This window comes from Myotis daubentonii, chromosome 12, assembly GCF_963259705.1.
Source record: "Myotis daubentonii chromosome 12, mMyoDau2.1, whole genome shotgun sequence".
NCBI lineage: Eukaryota > Metazoa > Chordata > Mammalia > Chiroptera > Vespertilionidae > Myotis > Myotis daubentonii.
The window spans coordinates 18,363,290-18,385,580 of record NC_081851.1 but is presented as its reverse complement, the minus strand read 5'-3'; the positions used below and the strand labels follow the sequence as shown (position 1 = coordinate 18,385,580).

Here is a 22,291-nt window from a genome sequence, read left to right as displayed (position 1 = left end):
CCTAACCACTCCCCTGCTAGCTGATCTATGCCTAACTGCTCCCCTGCTGGCCCAGGCACCCCTAACTGCCCTCCCCTGCTGACCCAGTCACCCCTAATTACCATCCCCTACAAGCCTGGTCTCCCCTAACTTGCCCTCCCCTGCAGGCCTGGTTGCCCCCAACTGCCCTCCCCTGCTGGCCTGATCACCCACAACTGCCCTCCCCGGCTGGCCACGTTGTGGCTGTGGGCACCACCATCTTTGAGGGCATGGCAGTCAATTAGCATATCCCCGCCTAATTGGGTGTGGGCATCGCCATCCTTGAGGGTGGGGCAGTCAATTAGCATATTCCCTCCTTATTGGCTGTGAGCGCTGCCATCTTTGCAATGGTGTGAGGGTCAATTAGCATATTCCCTCTTTATTAGATTACTAGAGGCCCAGTGCACAAAAACTTGTACACTCAGTGGGGGGTCCCTCAGCCGGGCCTGTGCCCTCTTGCAGTCTGGGACCCCTTGGGGAATGACCACCTGCTGGCTTAGGCCCGCTCCCCAGGGGATTGGGCCTAAGCTGGCAATCAGACATCCCACTGGCAGCCCGGGAGCCCCCAGGGGATGTCCACTTGCCAGCGGGGAGCAGGCCTAAGCTGCAGTCTGACATCCTTAGCGCTGCTGAGGAGGCAGGAGAGGCTCCCACCACCACCACTGTACTGACAGCCATCAGCCTGGTTTGTGGCTGAGCAGAGCTCCCTCTTTGGGAGTGCACTGACCACCAGGGGGCAGCTCCTGCATTGAGCATCTGCCCCCTGGTGGTCAGTGTGTGTCACAGTGACCAGTCATTCCCAGTCTTTCTGCTGTTAGGGTCAATTTGCATATTACCCTTTTATTATATAGGATAGAGGCCTGGTGCATGGGTGGGGGCCGGCTGGTTTGCTCTGAAGGGTGTCCTGGATCAGGGTGAGGGTCCCGCTTGGGTGCCTGGCCAGCCTGGGTGAGGGGCTGATGGGTGTCTGCAGGCTTGTCACACCCCCTTCAGGGTGGGGGTCCCCACTGGGGTGCCTGGCCAGCCTGGGTGAGGGGCTGATGGCTGTTTGCAGGCTGGCCACACCCCCTTTAGGGTGGGGGGGGTCCCCACTGGGTTGCCTGGCCAGTCTGGGTGAGGGGCTGAGGGCCATTTTCAGGCTGGCCAAGGCCCTCCCCCCACCCCGGCAGAAGCTCCAGGCCTTTTTTTTTTTCCTTTTTGTTTAATTCTGGTGTTTATTTATCTTCTATAATTGAAACCTTGTTGCCTTGAGTGGAGCTCAGAGCTGGGCCACGGCAGGCGGGAAGCTTGGCTTCCTCCATCACTGGAGCAACCAAGCCTCCTGCTCGCTCCAGCTCCGTGGCTGCCAGCCGCCATCTTGGTTGGGTTAATTTGCATATAGTCGCTCTGATTGGCTGGTGGGCGTGGCTTAAGGTGTAGTGAAGGTACGGTCAGTTTGCATGCTTGTCTTTTGTTAAATTAGATCCTATCCAATAAAGAGGATTCCCAAATTGACCATCACTCCGCCACAAAGATGACGTCTCCCACAGCAGAGGCAGAGGTTTCTGTAACACAAGATGGCTGCAGCCACAGCAGAGGCCAAGTTCCCATAATGAGCCTTAACGAGCAATCAGCAGGGACCTGAGGCTGCGCCCTCCCTGCGCCCCCGTGGGACTTGACAGGGGACCTCAGGCCACGCCCCCACCCTGGTGCCAGGCCAGAGGACCTCAGGCCTCGCCCCCTGCCCCAGCACTGGACCAGGGGACCTGAGGCCATACCCTCCACTCTGGTGCCAGGCCGGGGGAACTGAGGCCATGCCACCCCCCGCACCTGGCAGGGCTTGAGGTGCACCCCACCACCCCAATGCTGGCCTGGAGTACCTCAGGCTGCTCCCCTCACCCTGGACTGGGGGACCTCAGGCCACGCCCCCCTGTCCAAAGGGGCTTGATGGGGGACCTCAGGCCATGTCCCCCACCCAGCAGGGCTTGACAGGGGACCTCAGGCCGTGTTCCCCACCCGGCGGGGCTTGACGGGGGACCTCAAGTCGTGCCCCCAGCCCAGCCCAGGCTGGGGAACCTCAGGCTGTGCTCCCTGCCCCAGCACCAGGCCAGGGCACCTGAGGCTGCACCCCCTGCCCAGCTGGGCTTGACAAGTGTGGGACTGGCCGGGTCTGGATGTAGCCCAATGGAGGGTGGTGGCCAGGTCTGAGTCTCATGTGATTTTGAGGTGCACATGGGTGGGCAGGGACTTAACTCTGGGTTCCATGGTGCACCCCAGAGTCTGACAGGAGCAAGATTTTCATATACATTTTACTAATTTGCTTTCATCTCTGACATTTCTATTATAAAGGGCAAATAGCAATATTAAAATATTTCCTCTAATTAATCCCCTTTTAATGTGCACGAATTTTGTGCACTGGGCCACTAGTCCATACATAAAAACAATACTTTTAATCTCATACCTTACACCAACCATGTCAAACTCGTGGCCAGTGGGCCACATGACAAGGTATGCAGCCTGCCAGTTGTGAGTTTGATATGCTTGCCTTACATGAAAATTACTTCAGAAAAGGTTCATAGACCTAAATGCAAAAGTTAAAACTATAGAACTTTTAGAACAAAACAGCAAAAAATTTTAGTGACCTTAGGTATGGCAAAGAATTCTTAAATAGAACATGAAAAGCATGGTAATTTCAATAAATTGTACCTCACCAAAATTAAAAACCTTTGTTCATCAAAAGTATACACTGGAAGCATATATTTTCAATGTATCTGACAAAGAATTTGTAATTAGAACATATAAAGGACTTTTATAAGTTAATGATAAAAAAATAACCCCATTAATAATGGACAATATTTGAACAGATACTTCATAAAATTAGGTGGCAAAGAAGTAAATGAATGCATGCTCAACATTACTGATTACTAGAAAAAAGCAAATTAAAACCAAAATATAATACTAAACACCCACTCTAATTCTAGTATCACTAAAATTAAAAATGCATTGCTGGTGGGAATATAAAATGGCAAAACCATTTTTGAAAACAGTTTTTTTTTATTTTATTGATTTTTTTACAGAAAGGCAGGGAGAGGGATAGAGAGTTAGAAACATCTATGAGAGAGAAACATCGATCAGCTGCCTCCTGCACACCTCCCACTGGGGATGTGCCCGCAATCAAGGTACATGCCCTTGACCGGAATCAAACCTGGGACCTCTCAGTCCATAGGCCGACGCTCTATCCACTGAGCCAAACCAGCTAGGGCGAAAACAGTTTTTAATTCCTTCAAAAGTTAAAATAGATCCAGCATATGACTCAGCAGTTCAAATCCTGGGTATTTACCCATAAGAAATGAAAGCATATAAATACAAAGAGACTTATATTTGCAGTTCTATTTGTTATAGCCAAAACCTGAAAATAAATCAAATGTCCATTTGGTATCCTATATAATAAAAGTGTAATATGCTAAGTGCCCAGTCGTCCAGTCATCCATTCAACCAATGGAAGTGTAATATGCTAATGATATGCTGAGGCCACTCAACTGCTCATTATCATGTGCACTGACCACCAGGGGGCTGATGCTCTGGCCAATAGGTTACCTTGCTGCCAGGGTCCTGCCAATGGGGACTGAGCGAAATGGGCCAAACATACCCTGGAGCCCTCCCAGGGTTCCTCCCCAACTGGCCAACTTCCTCCATCTCTGCAACCTTCTTGCAATCCGGGACCCCTCACAGGATGTCGGAGAGCCAGTTTCGGCCCGATCCCACAGGCCAAACTGAGGGACCCCACTGGTGCATGAATTTGTGCACTGGCCTCTAGAATCAATATAATGCAATATGACTCAAAAAATGAATCAGCTACTAAAACACATAACAACATGAATTAATCAATCTGAAGGTAGGTGCGGCGTTGCTGGTATAGTGGTGAGCATAGCTGCCTTCCAATCTGAAGGTAATTTGCTCTATGAAAGTAGATCAACAGAAGAGTAGATAGTATACAATTCCATTTAGATAAAATTCTAGAAAACCCAAGATAATAAAAAAAGACAGGAAGCAGATCAGTGGCTGCCTGAGTAATGGTGGCAGGTGGAGGCTGCATAAGGAAAGGATTACAAAGGAAACATTTGATTACAAAGGAAACATATATATAATTACATTATACTGATTCTAGGGATAATTTGATGGGTATAATAGTATACATATGTCAAAGTTTATTAAATTGTACCTTTTCAACATAGGCAGTTAAGTTACATATCGTATATCAATTATACATTAATAAATTTGTAAAAAATAAACAAGAAAACTATGCTAATATCTAAATAATATATATCCCCAAATAATAGGTATAAAAATGGGGAGATTAAAATACTGTAAGAAATAGGAAAATAACCAATTTTCCTATGGCAGCAGAGAGCTAAGTAGGCAGCACTCTGGCTGACCAAGAACCTATCAGCAGAGCCAGCACTGTGTCCCTGGGTCATGGAAGCAAGGCAATAAAGAGTTACATTGGTGCTACCACAGAAGCTTATTTGGCTCTTGGTGGAGAGCTGTTCTGGACAATGGAGACCAATAGCCTGTACACTACAATGGACTGTTACAGGAGCCTACCTAGTCACCTAATCCAGCATGCATCTGAGAAAAAAATCACTGCCTGCAGGATAGCATAATAAATCAACAATAAGAAAAAGTTGCCCTGACCAGTTGGCTCAGTTGGTCGGAGCATTGTGTACACCAAAGGTTTGCAGGTTTAATTTTGGTCAGGGCACATAGTTAGGTTGTGGATTAAATCCCTGGTCAGGGTATGTACTTAGGTTGCAGGTTTGATCCCTTGTCTGGGCACGTACGGGAGGCAACTGATCAATTAATCAGTATTTCTCTCCCTCTCTTTTTCCCCCTTCCTCTCTCTCTAAAATCAATATATGTGGATTTTAAAACAATTTAATAAAATTTTGAAAATGTAGTGAAATTTAACTATAATCCAACTGAAGAATCACTTCAAATGCACTATAACATTATTTTTACAGCTTTTTCTTATAAAACAGCACTGTTTAGGAAGAATGTTTATTTAAGCAGTATACAAACACAAATAATGAGTATTGGTTTTGAAACCCTAGGGATTTTGTTCTTTATCAGCAATGAAGTGAAAAGCTGTGAAAAGCAATGGATGCATTTCTTTTTGGCTGATTTGGCCTGGAATACTCAATTTAGAGATACTGAAATCTAGATATGTGTTGAACTATGTCAGGACTCAACTTCTAACCATTAGAATTTATGCATGGAATCAAACTTATAATTTTCTTATCAAATGAAAAAATGGAGAACAGGAACAACAGTATATTAACTATATTGAATGTAGTTGGATTATACAGCTCCTAAGTAGGCTCTCTGTAATTCTTGTTTTTTGTATATATAAATAGGAAACCTATGATAAATGTGGGTGCATTATAAAATATAAGTTATTGATCTTAAAAATAAATTTACAGCTGACTTCTCAGCAAAAATAATGAAAGTCAGAAGATAATGAAAGGGTATTTTCAAAATGTTAAAATGAAAATAACCCCAAACCTTTCAAATTTTCTACCTACTGAAATATCCTTTATATCAATAAGACTACAATAGAGGTGGTAGAAATACTCAGCTTTGGATACATTTTGAAGATAATCAATTGGATTGGATATGAGTGTATAAAAATACAGGTTTCGGGCCAAGTATTATATGAATGGAGTTTCTATTTACTGAGATGGGAAGACTGAAAGACAGCAGATTTTCATGCACTAGAGGGAAAAGGATAGTAGAGAGCAGAAATGTTAAGTTTGAAATGTCTATTAAATATCATAGTGAAGATGAAATGGAGATAGTTGGACATACAAATTTGAAGTCCACAGAGAATTCTCGGCTATAAAGATATATTTTGAGAATCAAGAATAAATACATGAGGCTGGATGAGATCACTGAGGGATGAGTATAGATACAAAAGAGGAGAGAAGAACTCCTCTCAAAAACTACATTCAGGGACACTCTAAGATTTGGAGGTTGTGGACAGGAGGAGGAAATAGCAGAAGAGACTGATATAGGACAGCCAAAGAAATAAAAACAAAAAATCAAATGAGCATGATATGTCAGAAGCCAAATGAAGAAAGTTTTTAAATCAGCACAACTGATCAAATGTTGCAGTGAGGTCAAAGAAAATGAAGATCGAGGATTGTCCACTGCATTGAGCAACATGAAAGTAAATTTTCCTTTTAAAACAGTTTTGATAGAATGGTGGGGAGAAAGGCAGATTACAGTAGGTCTAAGTGCAAACAAAAAGTGAGACATTGGAACCAAAAGTTTAGACAACTCTTTCCATGAAATTCCTGTAAACAAGCCACAAAATTTAGTATAAATATAGAATATTTAAATAACATGATTAAAAATCTGAACTAAGGGATAAATATAAAACATTATACCGGACTATTTCCTAATTTATAATTTCTAAAGTATACACAGATCATTACCAAAAAATTGACCATAAAAGAAGAGGACAACAAATTACAGAAATCAGAAATCTAACAATGTGTTCTGAAAAACAATGTAATTAAGCAAGAAATCGACCACAAAAAGATAAAAATTTGTTACTTTTTAAAATATTTAAAATCCCACATATAAATAACCAATGAACCAAATAAGAAGTCATAATGGAAATTAGAAAATACTTTATAAAGAAAGAAGTATATAAGATATGTAGGATACATTCAAAGAAGTATATTGAGGGAATTTTAGGGCCTTAAATATGTATATGAGAAAAAAGAATGCCCGAAAAGTAATAATGTAAGCATTCATCTGAAGAAATTAGAAAAAAAATAGATATAATGAAAATAGAAATAATAAAAAACAAAAAGTTAATGAAATAATAAAACAAACAATAAGGAGATCACCAAAGCAAAACATTAGTCCACTGAAAAGCCTACTTAAAAAAACAGACTGGAGGTGCAGCCACTGTGGAGAACAGTATGGAGCTTCCTCAAAAAACTGAAAATGGAACTCCCATTTGACCCAGTGATCCTACTTCTAGGAATATATCCCAGGAAACTAGAAACGCCAGTCAGAAAGGATATATGCACCGCTCTGTTCATAGTGGCACAATTTACCATAGCTAAGATCTGGAAACAGCCTAAGTGCCCCTCGGCAGATGAGTAGACTAAAAAACTGTGGTACATCTACACAATGAATGTGGTAAAAAAGAAGGAATTCTTACCATTTTCAGTATCATGGATGGAACTGGAGAGCATTATGCTAAGCGAAATAAACCAGTCAATGAAAGAAAAGTACCACATGATCTCATTCATTTGTGAAATATAATGAACAACATGAACTGACAAACAAAAATAGATCCAGAGACAGAGAAGCATTGATCAGACCATCAAACCTCAGAAGGAAGGTAGGGGAGGGCAGAGGTAAGAAGGAGAGATCAACTAAAGGACTTGTATGCATGCATATAAGCCTAACCAATGGACACAGACACCAGTGCAGTGAAGGCATGAATGGGGGGGTGAAGGGGTAATGGAAGGGAGAGGGGGAAGGACATATATGTAATACCTTAATCAATAAAGAAAAAAGCGGGGAAAAAAATCATTTCTGCAAAACTCAAAAAAAAACCCCAAAAACCCTTACTGGAAAAAGGAAAACACTACAGATTCTGTGATATTGGAATGTTGAAAGGATATGGTAAACAACATTATTCTGAAAATGTTTTCTAATTTTGAGAAGATGGACACATGCATCAAAAAACACATAGTGAATGGGATAAAAAGAAATGTATAATTGTTCCTTTATCCATTAAATAAATAAAATCTTCCTCAAAGAGAAAGTTCAGACTCAAATGGCTTCACTGCTAAGTACTAATACTCAAATATTATATAGATTGTTCCAGGTATTGAAAGAAAACAAAATGAATTGGAAAGATTATCATAAGGTTTACATTATTTGATACCAAATGCTAATTTTTAAAAACCCCAATAAGGCAAATTGTGGGCCAATTTCAATTATAAAAATAGGTGTAAATATCTTAAACAAAATATTAGTTAACTGAGACCACAAATCTATAAAAATTATAACATACCCTAACTGATTTGACAAAGGACATTCATTCCTGAAAACACACACACACACACACACACACAAAATAAACAAAAAAATCATTAATTTAGGAATAGAACAAAACTTCTTTAACCTGATAGAAGTCATCTATGAAAGATGTATAGCTAACACCACACTAACTACTGAGAGTCTGAATGCTTTCCCCTTAGATGTGAAAATACTCAAGAAAGTCCACTTTATTTCTATTCAACAATGTACTTGATGTTCTAGCCAGTGAAATAGGGAAGAAAAAGGACAAAAGACATGCAGATTGAACAAGTAAAACTGTCTTTATTTGCAGATGACCAATTGACTATGTAGAAAACTAAACAGAATCTACAAAAGGGTCACTACAACTAACATGTAAATTTAGCAAGGGTGTAGAATACCAGATAAATATTCTATATAATAAAAGGCTAATATGCAAATCGACCAAACAGTGGGACAACCAGTTGCTATGATGTGCACTGACTACCAGGGGGCAGACACTCAACCCAGGAGCTGTCCCGTGGTGGTCAGTGCGCTCCCACAGGGGGAGCACCACTCAACCAAAGCTGGGCTCACAGCTGGCGAGCACAGTGGTGGTGGTGGGAGCCTCTCCTGCCTCTGAGGCAGCCCTAAGGATGTCAAACAGCCGGCTCAGGCTTGCTCCCTGTGGAGAGCGGGCCTAAGCCATCAGTCGGACATCACCTGAGGGCTCCCGGACTGTGAGAGGACACAGGCCAGGCTAAGCGACCCCCCTGAGGGCAAAAATTTCGTGCACTAGGCCTCTAATATAAAAGTAAATTGTAAAACTTCTGGTTACAGCCCTGATATGTACAGAGCTTAGAAGACATCATTCCCATTGTTAGAAGAAAAAGATGACTAAACTGAAAATCAAAGACTTTTTCTGAAAACATCAGGATAGTGAGGTGCAGAGTGTGTTGGCACCCTAGAATATAAGAAGAAAGGCAAATCCAGAGTCACAACTGAGGTATGCTCACCTGGAGCAGAAGCCTCTTAAATCATAAATGATTAAAACATTTAAATGATAGTGATCATGCATTACTAGAAGCTGAGTGTGCAATAACATGAGAGTGAGAAGATCCTAGGGGCCACATACTTCAGCGTGTTTACATCCAGGAACCCCATTTGGTTCTCACAATGAAGATCCGAAAAAGCATCCCTTGTGCCTCTGACAGAGAAAGAGGAATGAATGTAAAATATGCCCAGAGCCTTCCCCATAATAAGGCTTATTCTTCAAGTGAAAAGACTTTACCAGAGCTTATCCCAGCTGGGGAAGGACATCCCTCCTACTTTACTACCTCTAGCCTCCCGGTTTCACATAAGTAGATTAAAAAATTATCAAAGTTATACCATTGGAAAACACAGGTAATAACAGACCCAGAGATAAAGATACACTAAAAGACTGAGATTTACTAGTAAGTATATGACTGTGGAATATGTTCCCTCCCCCTCTCCTAACCAGCACACTACCAGAAGACAAGGATAATCACAGTGAATTACAACGGAGAGCTGCAGGTATGAGGAATATAGTAACTCTAGTATCCTCACAATTTTTTGTAAATCTAAAAGTGTTCTAAAATACAACGTTTATTTTAAAAACAATTGTATTTTCATATTAAAAAATAGACAATCAGAAAGTGAAATTTTAAATTCCATTTACAACAGCATAAAAAAATAGGAAATACTTAGGGAAAAATATGACCCAAAAAAGCTTAAGACTTGTACACTAAAAATAATAAGATAACCTATGGCCGTGGTCGGCAAACATGCGGCTCTTTGGCCCCTTCCACAAAATACCGCATGCAGGCGCGCGTACAGCGCGATTAAAACTTCGTGGCCCATGCCCAGAAGTCGGTTTTCAGCCTGGGAGAGTCTATTTTGAAGAAGTACTGTTGATATTTGGCTCTATTGACTAATGAGTTTGCCGACCACTGACCTACTGGAAATTAAAGATCTAAGGAAAAGAAAAGAGATGCTGTGTTCATGAGTGGAAACACTTGATATTCTTTAGATGTCATTTCCCCAATTTCAATCAAATTCCAAAGCAGGCTGTTTTTATATGTATGAAGCTAATTCTAAAGTTACAATGCCAAGTAACTACAATAGCTAAAAGAACTTTGAGAAAGAACAAAGTTGGAGGACTAGCATTACCTAATTTGAAGACTTAAAACAGAGTAATCAGGAGTGTTGTATTTGGCATCAAGATATATAAATATGTTCATCAAACAAAATAGACAAGTAAGAAACAAACCTACACATATATGGACAACTGACTTTCTACAAAGGTGGAAAACAATTCCATGTAGAAAGGATAGTTTTTCAAGTAAATATCCATATGCAAAAAAGTAAACTTTGATCTATGTATATCTAGTACTATACACAAAAAGTAACTTGAAATGGATCACAGATGTAAATGTAAATGTAAGAACTAAAACTACAAAACTGCTACAAGAAAACATGGGAGAAAATCTCAGTTACTTTAGGCTTAATGATTTCTTTAAAAGAACACAGAAAGCTAGATATGAATTTCTGAAAATCAATAAATTTTATTTAATCAAGAACATATACTCCTTAAAAGACACTGTTAAGAAAATAAAAAGACAAGCCATAGACTGGGAAAAATATTTGCAAAACACATACCTGACAAAGGACCAAAAATCTTTCACGACTTACTAATGATATAAATAACTCAATAAAAGTTTGCAAAAGATTTAAACAGATACTAAGGAAAGAAAGTATATATATATATATATATATATATATATATCCCATAAGCACATGAACAGATGCATGACATCATTAGTCATTAGGAAAACAAATTAACCATAATACATACCTATTAGAATAGCTAACATTAGATTCCGCACACCAAGTGTTGGTGAGGATATGGAACAACTGGAACACTGATACACTGGTGGCACAAATGTAAAATAAAATAGTGCAACCACTTTGGAAAAAAGTTTACAGATTCTTCCAAAGTTAAACAAATATCCATCACATGAGTTAATCACTCTACCTACTCTTCAGTATTTATCCAAGAGAAATAAAAGCATTTGTCCATACAAAGACTCACAGAAGAACATTCAAAACAATTTTATTTGTTTAGCCCCAAACAGCAATCAACGAAAATGTCTATGTGGTATATCCATACAATGGAACACTATTCTGTGACAAACAGAAATTAGCTCTTTATTTTATGTGATGACATGGATAAATATCAGAATAGTTATTGTGTGTAAAAGTAACCTGACAAAAGAATGTATACTCTGTGATTCCATTTATATAACATTTTAAAAAATACAAACAAGTTCCTATGATGGACAGCAACTCAGTGGTTGCCTAGGGATTATCAAGGTAGGGGGAGGTTATAGAAGGGTATAACGAAACTTTTGGGAGTACTGACTAGGGCTACTATCCTGATTGTGGGATCATTTTATAGGTACATAAAGATGTCAAATCTGATGAAATTTCAATATCAGTAAAACAAATGTACACCAAAAAAATCTCCAATTATACATCTACCTGTTAGAATCTATTCATATATATAAAAGCCTAAGCGACCAGCGACCGGTCGCTATGACTACAAGAGGGCAGATGCTTAATTCAGAAGCTGCTCCATGGTGGTCAGCGCTTCCACAGCGGAGCATTGCTCAGCTCACTGACAGGCACCAGACGCCAGGCTCATGGCTGGCGAACGCTGCTGAGCCTCTCCCGATAGGGACTAACTGGGCATGAGCCAGCAGCAGGCACAGCGGGGCTGGGTAACGGGGGGCAGCATGGCGCCTGGCCTGGGCTTGGCTCCTCCCCGACCACCTGCTGCAGCCCAATCCCCGCAGGCCATGCTGAGGGACCCCATGCTCCAGGCCTCTAGTATTTTAAAAATCTACTAAAATGTTTTCAAAGAACTTCTAATGACCTGGGAAAATGCTTATGGTCTACAATTGAGTGAAATTCTTTAAATATATAACTTAATATACGAGGTCAATTATATCGAAAGGTTATGTACACACAGGTAAAAATATATCTGGTTAGAAACAGATGTAGATTACTAAAAGTCTTACCTGGGTTATGGAATCATGGGTGATTTAAATTTTCTTTACACTTTTCTCTATTTCCCAAGGTTTTCTTTGTTGATGCTGTTTTATTTTATTATCATTTTTTAAAATAAGTTTTCATTGATTTTTAGAGGGAGAAAAAGACAGAGGAATAGCAACATCGATGAGAGAAGAACATTATCGATTGGCTGCCTCCTGCATGCCCTCTACTGCAGATCAATTCCATAACTCGGGCATGTACACTGACTGGAATCGAACCTGGGACATCTTGGTTCCTGGATTGACACTCAATTAATGAGCCACACCGGCTGGGCTTGATTATTATTTTTATTTTACCTGAGATTGCCAATGTCTTTTTATGCAGGAAATTAAAGAAAAGGTAAAGGGAAGAATTTGAGTGATTATCTATCCTGACAACTGATTCCAATATAGGCATCACAGACCCAATATATTCTGGGTGGAAAGATCAAAGAGAAGACTCTGGGAGCTCATGCGAATCAAGTATTATCTGTAACTTAGTAATTTGTTTCACACTCACATGAACTATTATTTTTTCAAATAGATCCCCTGAAATTCAACCTTACTGAATCTCTACAACGTCTATTTTTCACATCAATAGGTACCAAAAGTAAAAAACAAAACAAAAACCTACTAGCACAGAGGTCCTCAAAAACTGATTCCCTTCTACTTATTGCCTGCAGGCTGCTTTACTGGAATGTCTTCTGCTACTGCACCATATGTAGGATGGGCTCAGCAGTGTGGTTCACATTCAGTTAATAAGTTCCATTACATGTTCCTATTTCTCTGCTATGACTTTTTCTTATATTCTAAGCTGCTCTAAAATCTGTGCTGTGTGTGTTCTTACACTGTTCAGACCCCAGAACATAATTTGAGTTATAAAGGTAAATTAGTAATCAAATGCTAAAGTGAAAAATGCACTGTGCCCAGAATGGCTTTGTAAAAGCTGTTTTAGTTAAACATTCAGGCTTTCTCCTTATGTGAGACTGAGATTACTATGTTTGAGTCCTGGTTAGGTGTGGCATTACCAATCGGCGCTTGATCTTGGGGAAGTCATTTAATGTGTGCTGAGGCTTCTACAACTGCTCCGTAACAATCCTTCCCAAAATTAAAGTCAACAAATAACTTAATTACCATTATAAAATATACTACAAAAAGCAGAGTCATTAATAATAAACCATTCGTTGTTCAAAGGCAGTTTAGTTTACCTCAAAGAATTATTCTCTGCTTTTTGCCTGCCAAGTTCACTTTCAGTATCCATTGCCTTTCTTGCTAGTGATTTCATTTCTTTCTCCACAGTGGTTATGGTCTCCTTCATCAAAGTCATATTTGACATTTGCTCCATACGTTCATCATCAAGCTACACAAGTAGAATGACAAGATTACTGGTCCCCTCTCTACTGCATTTTTTACTCATTATAAAAACATAGTACAGATGAATTTATAAATGCATACAATTAAATTTGGTAACAGAAAGTCAAATTCCATTAATTCTGTTCATATAGTCATAATATCTCAAATATAGCATCTCAAATCATTCATTAATATAAAAGGTGATACCACACATTTAAATTCAGTTTACATATATTTTCCTCATTAGTTTTCATTTCACCATCATTTTCTCTACTCTAGCTACTTTTTAGGTAGAATAATTCAGTTTCCCTGTATCTGGAAATGTTCTCTGTAATGAAATAGAGATGAAAATTGTGCTAAAATCCCTGAGAACACATCTCTAATGTTTTTTTTTTAAGCCATTTTGCAACCTAACATGAAAAATATTATACTCACATTTTTAAAGGGAATAAACAGTTTACAACATATATATCACCTTCAGTATTTTAGGATTAGAAACCCTATCATAGAAAAATAAAAGAACCTCTCTGGACATAGTAAAAAAGGAAAAGGGAAAGTCACTGACAGTTTATGGCCAAAAGTGCAAAAGTAACTTTTCTTTACATTATGAACTGTACACTCCAGCTCCTCTATCCTCTGTTCCAAGTGAGCTTTCTCATTAAACGCTGTCTCTTGAGCGATCTGGTTAAAAAAAAACAAAAACAAAACAAAGCACTTTCAGTGTCACTGTGTCATGTTTCACAAATGTTCACATAGATAAAATTCTCTCAAACCTTTAGCCTTTCCCTCAGACTATCTCGTTCTGTGGTCATTCTTCGTAAATCAGTGAAGGCTACATCTCTTTCAGTCTCCACCCGCCGGAGGATGGCATGTGCAGTTGTTGATTTAGGAGACTTACAGCTTTTCATCATTTCTCGGCGAAGCCGGGCAATTTCTTCCTTCGCCTATTTTTTAAATACACAAGACAGTCTCCTGTTTAACAAGCTTTAGAACAGACATAAAATAGCTATTTACATCCAGCCAGTTATAATCCAAACATATTATCAACAGCTATGGAGTAGAATATTTGTGTAATTGTCACTTTATCCAAATAAATGCAAATGATGCCCCCCAAATAAGAATGGTATATACAAATAGAAATTTGGTATATAATATCTTTGCCAAAAAATTTTAAAAATTAATTTGGGGGCAGTCAATACAAGATAAATTATTTATACTCCATCCATGCTGTGATATAAACATGAATTCAGCACAATTCAGGTAGAATAAATATTATCATAGTGTTACAGTCTTTTTCTACATAAATGTATATGCCATAGTCATGAACTAGATATCTTTACCTTGACAGAAAGGCCCACCAATCTTTAATGACAACCCAATATACTCTCTACATGCTGTTCAACGATCCTTGGTTCTAAATCTATTCTATGCCTTCAGATGATTTCATATCCTACTTTGGCGTTTAAGCACGTATCTTCCTTCTTCTCTATTGTAATCACTATCTATTCAGCTAGTCTCCAAGTCTCAGAGGAAAATATGTTACTTCCCAATTTCCATAGCTAAGCCTTCACCAGAATCCTGGACCTCATCTCCTGAAGTGTCTTCTAAGATATCCCTGACTCAACTATAATCATTTCCTCTCACTTCGAGTAGCATTCTCTGCACTGGCTCTTTCTCCCCTGCCTTCAACCATGCACAAGGCTCCCATATCTTGAAAACCTGGCACTTAATCCTGTTGTGCCCATTTACCAACCTTTGACTCTCCCTTTCTCTTCTTTGTTTTCAGTGTCTGTACCATGGCCTGTTCCTTACTACCCACTTTCTCACCCCACTGTAACCTGGCTTCCACATCCACTATTTGCAGAATTTCAACTAATGACCTCACCAAATGTAATGGCCTTTTCTTGGTTTGTTTTTGATACTTTGGCAACATTTGACATTGTTTTGAACTCCCTCCTTGATATTTCTCTCTCCCTTGGTCTTATAATATTGTTCTGCCTTGGTTTCCTGTCTTCTTTCTCTTTCCAATCCAATAAAACTTCCCCAAACCCTCTATTTACAGCTTTCTCATTCAGAGACCTCATCTACTCTGAAAGCCCAAAACTCACTTCTAGGCAGATGATTTCTAAATAGAAATATTCATCCCACATTTCTTACTGCCTGATGGCGATTCCTACCAGAATGGACTCCATCTGTCTGAACAAAACACATCTTTTCCATCAAATCACCAATGAATTCCCTATTTCTTTTTCTATTACTACACTTCTTCAGTCATTCAAAATAGAACTTCAGACATTTCCATTCTCCCTCCTTTTGGCTCTAATCAAATCTGGTCAAGTCTTCCTTGACGGCATCCTAGCTTAGTCCCTTAATGCCTCATGTATGGACCACTACAATGGCCTTCTAAGAGTCCATGGATTTTCTCTCTCCAGTTCTTTTGAAGGAGAAATCTACATATATAAAAGGTTAATATGCAAAGTGTCCCCTTGGGAATTAGGCTGGGAGACCGAGAGTTGGATCGCTTGCTATGACATGCACTGACCACCAGGGGACCGGGGGGTGGGAGGGGGGTGGTGGGAGGGTGGGGCACGGAATGAAGGAAGGTCCTGGCTGGCAGCCAGAAGGCCCTGATTGGCCCTGAGTGCTGGCCAGGCCTAGGGAACCTACCAGTGCACAAATTTTATGCACCAGGCCTCTAATTATTATATTAAATGATAATATATAATGCAAAAAATTAAATTAGACCACCAACTCACACCATACACAAAAATAAACTAAAACTGCGAAACCATTAAAATCCTAGAAGAAACCACTGGCAGCAAAACCTCAGATATTTCATAGCAATATGTATATGGATACATCTCCTAGGACAATGAAAACTAAAGAAAAAATAAACAAATGGGACTACATCAAAATAAAAAGCTTCTATACTGCAAAATAAACCAACAACAAAATAATAAGAGAGCCCACTTCATGGGAGAACATATTTGCTAATGAAACATCTGATAAGGGGTTAACTTCCAACATGTATAGGGAACTCATACAACTTAACAAAAAGAAGACAAACAATCCAATTAAAAAGTGGGCAAAGGACCTAAATAGACACTTCTCCAAAGTGGACATACAGATGGCCAAAAGGCATATGAAAAAATGCTTAAAGTCACTAATCAACTGAAAGATGCAAATTAAAACGACAATAAGGTATCACCTCACACCTGTTAGAATGACTATCATCATTAAATCAACAAATGATAAGTGTTGGCAAGGATGTGGAAAAAAAGGAATCCTTGTGCATTGTTGGTAGGAATGCAAACTAGTCCAGCTTCTGTGGAAAATAGTTTTGAGTTTCCTCAAAAATTAAAAGTGGAACTTTCCATTTCCACCCAGTCATTCTATTTCTAAGAATATATCCCAAGATTTCAGAAACACTCATCAGAAAGAATATATGCACCCCTATGTTCATAGCAGCACAATTTACAATAGATAAGATTTAGAAACAGCATAAGTGCCCATCAGCAGATGACTGGATTAAAACTGCGGTACATCTATTCAATAGAATACTATGCAGCTGTGAAAAAAAAGAACTCTTACCATTTGCAACAGCATGGATGGACCATGAGAGCATTAGGCTAAGCGAAATAAGCCAGTCAGAGACAGATAAATATCACATGATCTCACTCATATATGGAATCTAATTAACAACATAAACTGATGAACTAAAATAGACCCAGAGACACAGAAACATCAAACAGACTGTCAAACCTCAGAGGGAAAGCAGGGGAGGATGAGGTGGGGGGAAGAGATCAAACAATGAACTCATATGCCATATGCATAACCATAAACACAGACAATAGGGTGGTGAAGGCCTGGGGGAGAATAGGGTGTGGGGGGACAGGGGGTGGGAGAGTTCAATGGGGGAAAAAGGGGACATATGTAATACTTTCAAAAATAAAGATTGTTTTAAAAAAAGATAATATATAAAGATTGTATGAGATAAATGAGACAATATAGAATTCTTAGCAGGTTAAAATTTTAAAAATGTGGCTTTAGTCATATTTCTTTTTTTAAATTTTCTTTATTGATTAAGGTATTACTTATGTGTCCTTATCCCCCCATTGCCCCCCCCACCCGCTCATGCCCTCACCCCCCTGGTGTCTGTGTCCATTGGTTAGGCTTATATGCATGCATACAAGTCCTTTGGTTGATCTCTCCCCCTTACCCCCACCCTCCCCTACCTTCCCTCTGAGGTTTGATGGTCTGATCGAGACTTCTCTGTCTCTGGGTCTGTTTTTGTTCATCAGTTTATGTTGTTCATTATATTCCATAAATGGGTACGATCATGTGCTATTTATCTTTCTCTGACTGACTTATTTCACTTAGCATAATGCTCTCCAGGTCCATCCATGCTGTTGCAAATGGTAAGAATTCCTTCCTTTTTACAGCAGCATAGTATTCCATTGTGTAGATGTACCACAGTTTTTTAATCCACTCATCTGTTGATGGGCACTTAGGCTGTTTCCAATTTAGCTATGGTAAATAGTGCTGCTATGAACATAGGGGTGCATATATCCTTCCTAATTGGTGTTCCTAGTTTCTTGAGATATATTCCTAGAAGTGGGATCACTGGGTCAAATGGGAGTTCCCTTTTCAGTTTTTTGAAGAAACTCTATACTGTTCTCCACAGTGGCTGCATCAGTCTGCATTTCCACCAGCAGAGCATGAGAGTTCCTTTTTCTCCGCATCCTCGCCAGCACTTGTCATATTTCTTCTGCTTTAAAACAAAACTACCCATTGCTTTTAAAGCAAAGTATAAACTCCTTGTAATGCCCTGTGTACAGGCTCCACTATATAGTCCAGAAGCTGGTAAACTACACTGGCTCATAGTCCCAATCCAGTGAACCTCCTGTTTTTTTGTAGATCTATATAAGCTGATAATGTTTTTACATTTTTAAATGGTTTAAAGCAGTGGTTCTCAACCTGTGGGTCGCGACCCCTTTGGGGGTCGAACGACCCTTTCACGGGGGTCACCTAAGACCATCGGAAAACACATATATAATTACATATTGTTTTTGTGACTAATCACTATGCTTTAATTATGTTCAATTTGTAACAATGAAATTGGGGTCACTACAACATGAGGAACTGTATTAAAGGGTCGCGGCATTAGGAAGGTTGAGAATCATTGGTTTAAAGAAATCAAAAGAAGAAAAATATATCATAACAGATAAAATAATATGAAATTTCAGTGTCCATAAATAAAGTTATATTGTAACAGAGCAAACATATTCATTTGTATATCATCTGTGGATGCTTTCAAACCACAAAAACATCTGAGTAGCTATGACTGAGATCATGGCCAGCAGAGCCCAAGATATTTATTACCTGGGCCTTCACAAAAACATTTGCAGACTGCTGCTCTAATTCAATCTACCTCACAAGTGTCAGCCCCCTGTCCTCCACTGTCACATACCTTTGATGCTAGTCTTTGACTGAATCACTTGCCTGTGATTTTCCTGCCTTTATCATCATTTCTTTAATCTAAATGTTCCTTCTTATCCCTTTCAAGATTATAGAAACTCCATTAATAAAGCCCTCAGGGCTCAAACTCTACATAGTCTTGTAAAGATTTCCTTGATCATCAGAAAGAAAAATACCCACTACTTCTGCTAAAATAATAAAAAATAGCCACCAATTCAGACAATATACCTTATCTCCCCAACAAGATTGCAAACACAGAAAACAGTGTCTGTGAATGTTTTTAAACTATGTTCCATGGGACTCCGTGGCTTAATGAGGCAATTGGGTGGATCACAGCAGCTTCTCATTAACCAATTTACACTTGAAATCTCAATATAAAACTGTCTGAAGAAAAGGAACAGGCAAAATTTTGAAAATCACTGACTTATACTATATGTAAACAAGTGTAGGATTTTCAAGGCAGAGGCTTCTGTAAAATAATCTCACATCTTACACTCATGCACACAGACGTCTCATTAAAGGACTTTCCAGCCCTTTAGCAGTCCTGGCTCTGTAATCATGTGTATGTACACTGACTCAGGTTTCATGATACAGACACAGAAACCAGGGAATTCTAATCAAAGCCCAGTAGTCACCCCACACACACTTCAGACACCAGGGAATTCTAATCAAAGCCCAGAAATCACCCCCCACACTTAGAAGTGGTAGCTGCTATTTAAACTGTCCAAACTAAAAACAAGAAAGCTATTACAGAAGAGAATATCATGTAGCACCCATTAAAAAGCTAATATAATGTTTTAAATTTTAAGTTACTAAAATCTTATTAAGATACTGCTGAGAAGAAGAAATTAACAAGATTGAGATTAGAGTGAAGGAAAAGAGTATTGTGATTTAACCCAAAGGATTCTATAGTATACTATATACTCTGGGCATTTATTTTATACTAGTAGCCCAGTGCACGAAATTCATGCACACTGAAAGGGACTTAATTAGAGGAATGTAATTTGGACTCACTATCTAATATCAATAATATATAAGCGTGAGGCAGTCTGCATTTCTGAAATTCAATGATATGAATTTTAGCTATTACTTTGCCAAATAAATGGAATTTACAGATATCATTTAAAAGAGCATTCAACTTAATATTAAAAAGTCTGGCTACCAAGTCAGGTCTGTTTTCAACTTTTTGCCAGCATTGTAAATTGTTTGCAGTATCTGCCCATTTGAGGTTGCATGTCATGGTTTTGAATAAATTCGGCTTGCCATACTTCGTTACAATTGCCATAGCATCCTTCATTACAATTGCTATATCACTGCTGCTTTTTTCTGGGACTACCCTCAAAAGATGATGGGAGTATTATCACTTTACCAATCGGCACATTGTCATTTTCAGATCTAGATTTGAGATAATCCATCAAACCACTATATTTTTCAATTCTCAATTTAGATTGATTTGCTTTGATGAAATTTATCCGATTGGACTCCATTTTTTAATATGAATCCCCAATAAACTATTGAGTTAATTTTCCTGGATTTAAAATAGGATTAAACGTGTCCTGCACAGAGAGATGAAATCCATAATACTGCATTTATGTGACTCGTGTCTTACATTTTGTCTAGTATTATTGTCGATTACACTGTTGTCTCTGAGTCTTAATGCAATATCTGTTCCTCAGCCTTTTTCACCATTTGGAAAAAGAATAGGATATGTCATTGCATCTAATGTAGGAAACAGGATATTGATTTGTTTCATTTTAGTGGCATTTGGATTATTGGGATCTGGTTTACAATGAATGAGCAAGTCCCTTTCAAAAGGAGGTTCTCCATCTTCGTTTCTGAATATGACAGCAACCTCGGTTACATGGGGAGAATTATATCTACCCGGGTCACTGTTACGCTCATATTTAATCGCCATTGTTACCTCTGTGGGAGCAATACATTTTGCTGCTGCTTCAGATTGGGCTTTCTTTTCTACCTCATGTAGCATCTTATATGACTTTGTTAATTCACTTATTTCAAGCATGAGGTTGTTGATATTGATCATGAGTCTTTCTGAGCAGCCCTGGTTTTCTGGCATTGCTAATCTTTTACTTGTAGCTTCGGCTATATCCAAAATATAGAGTTGAGCAAACTTCCGAGAAACACCATCTGAAGGATGTAAAGTTCCAGTATGGTGATAAACTTGTCCGTGTATTCTAAAACAGTATGGCTCATATACTGATGGCAATGCAATATTTGTACCCATGGAAGCAAAAGCAAAAGAACTATTTATGGAACGAATATTTTCCATGAAATGTTTACTGTCAGAATCTTCGTTTGTCATTAATCGTTTTAAATATGCCGGGTAATCTGGAAAATGTAAATCATTTGGACAGATTTTCCCTTTGCTACAACATCAAGTAAATTTCCCATCGGATGGTTTTTCATCCGAGAAATTGAGTGATAGGCAAAATTCACATCGAACAGTCATTCCACCACAACTATGTTTGAGAATTGCATCCTCATGTACTCCATTTTCGCTGAGAAGGCAGTTCCTACCGGTATTGGTAGTACTTATAGATGACTGTTCTCTCGACATATTCTGTCGTCCCCACCACCTTCTTTCAACTTCAAAGGCACGTTGGTCTTTAGACATTTTCTGTCGATAACGCCAGTGTTTTTCGGCATCAGAGCGACGTTTTTCCAGTAGCTGGTGTTCAGATACATCCTGTCACAGGCACCGCCTTCTTTCAAGATCAGATGCACGCTGCTCTGCAGACACTTTTTGTTGATAACGCCGGCATCTTTCGGCTGCAGAGCTATGTTGTATCAACAGTTGTTCTTTAGACATAGTCCCACCTCCCTACTGTCAAGGTCTGAGATGCAGGTGAATGAGAGTCCTGGCTATCAGGCCACTGAGAGCTGTCTGACAAATGGCTGATTCTGGCTGATTCTGTGAGGGTGGGACTTCCTCCTCCCTGCTGTCAGTTTTCACAGCTGTGATGAGGAAGCTGGGGTGACAGAGGGAGCTGTGCCCTCCAAGCCGCCCTCTCTCTTGCTTTGCTCTATGTCCAGTGGTCTCTTGCTCTGCTAAGTCCACCCACTCTCCACCAGTAAGGCCCGGGAAGTCCGTGGGCATGGCTAGGTGCGGGCAGCCTCGCCTCCCTGACCTGCAAAAGTCCCGGGACCCTGTGGGCGTGGCTACAGCCTCATTTCCTGGGGCCGGCAAAAGCCCCTGGAGCTTGCAGCCACGGCCGCCAGGCTGCCATTGCCTCCTGGGGCGCTTAACA

At 39.6% G+C, this 22,291-nt stretch overlaps 1 protein-coding gene across 8 annotated transcripts in view; it reads right to left on the bottom strand.

The window, feature by feature from the left end:
- LOC132213024 (testis-specific gene 10 protein) overlaps positions 1-22,291 on the bottom strand; it is a 127,704-nt gene that overhangs the window by 69,853 nt on the left and 35,560 nt on the right. For 7 of the 8 annotated variants that reach the window (XM_059658998.1, XM_059658999.1, XM_059658995.1 and 4 more), the window contains 3 exons: positions 14,318-14,488; positions 14,148-14,225; positions 13,400-13,551 (listed from right to left, as the gene is read on the bottom strand). In XM_059658998.1, the coding sequence (XP_059514981.1) occupies positions 13,400-13,551; positions 14,148-14,225; positions 14,318-14,488 (401 nt within the window). The remainder of the gene's footprint in view (positions 1-13,399; positions 13,552-14,147; positions 14,226-14,317; positions 14,489-22,291) is intronic. The other variant, XM_059658993.1, reaches the window with a different exon arrangement.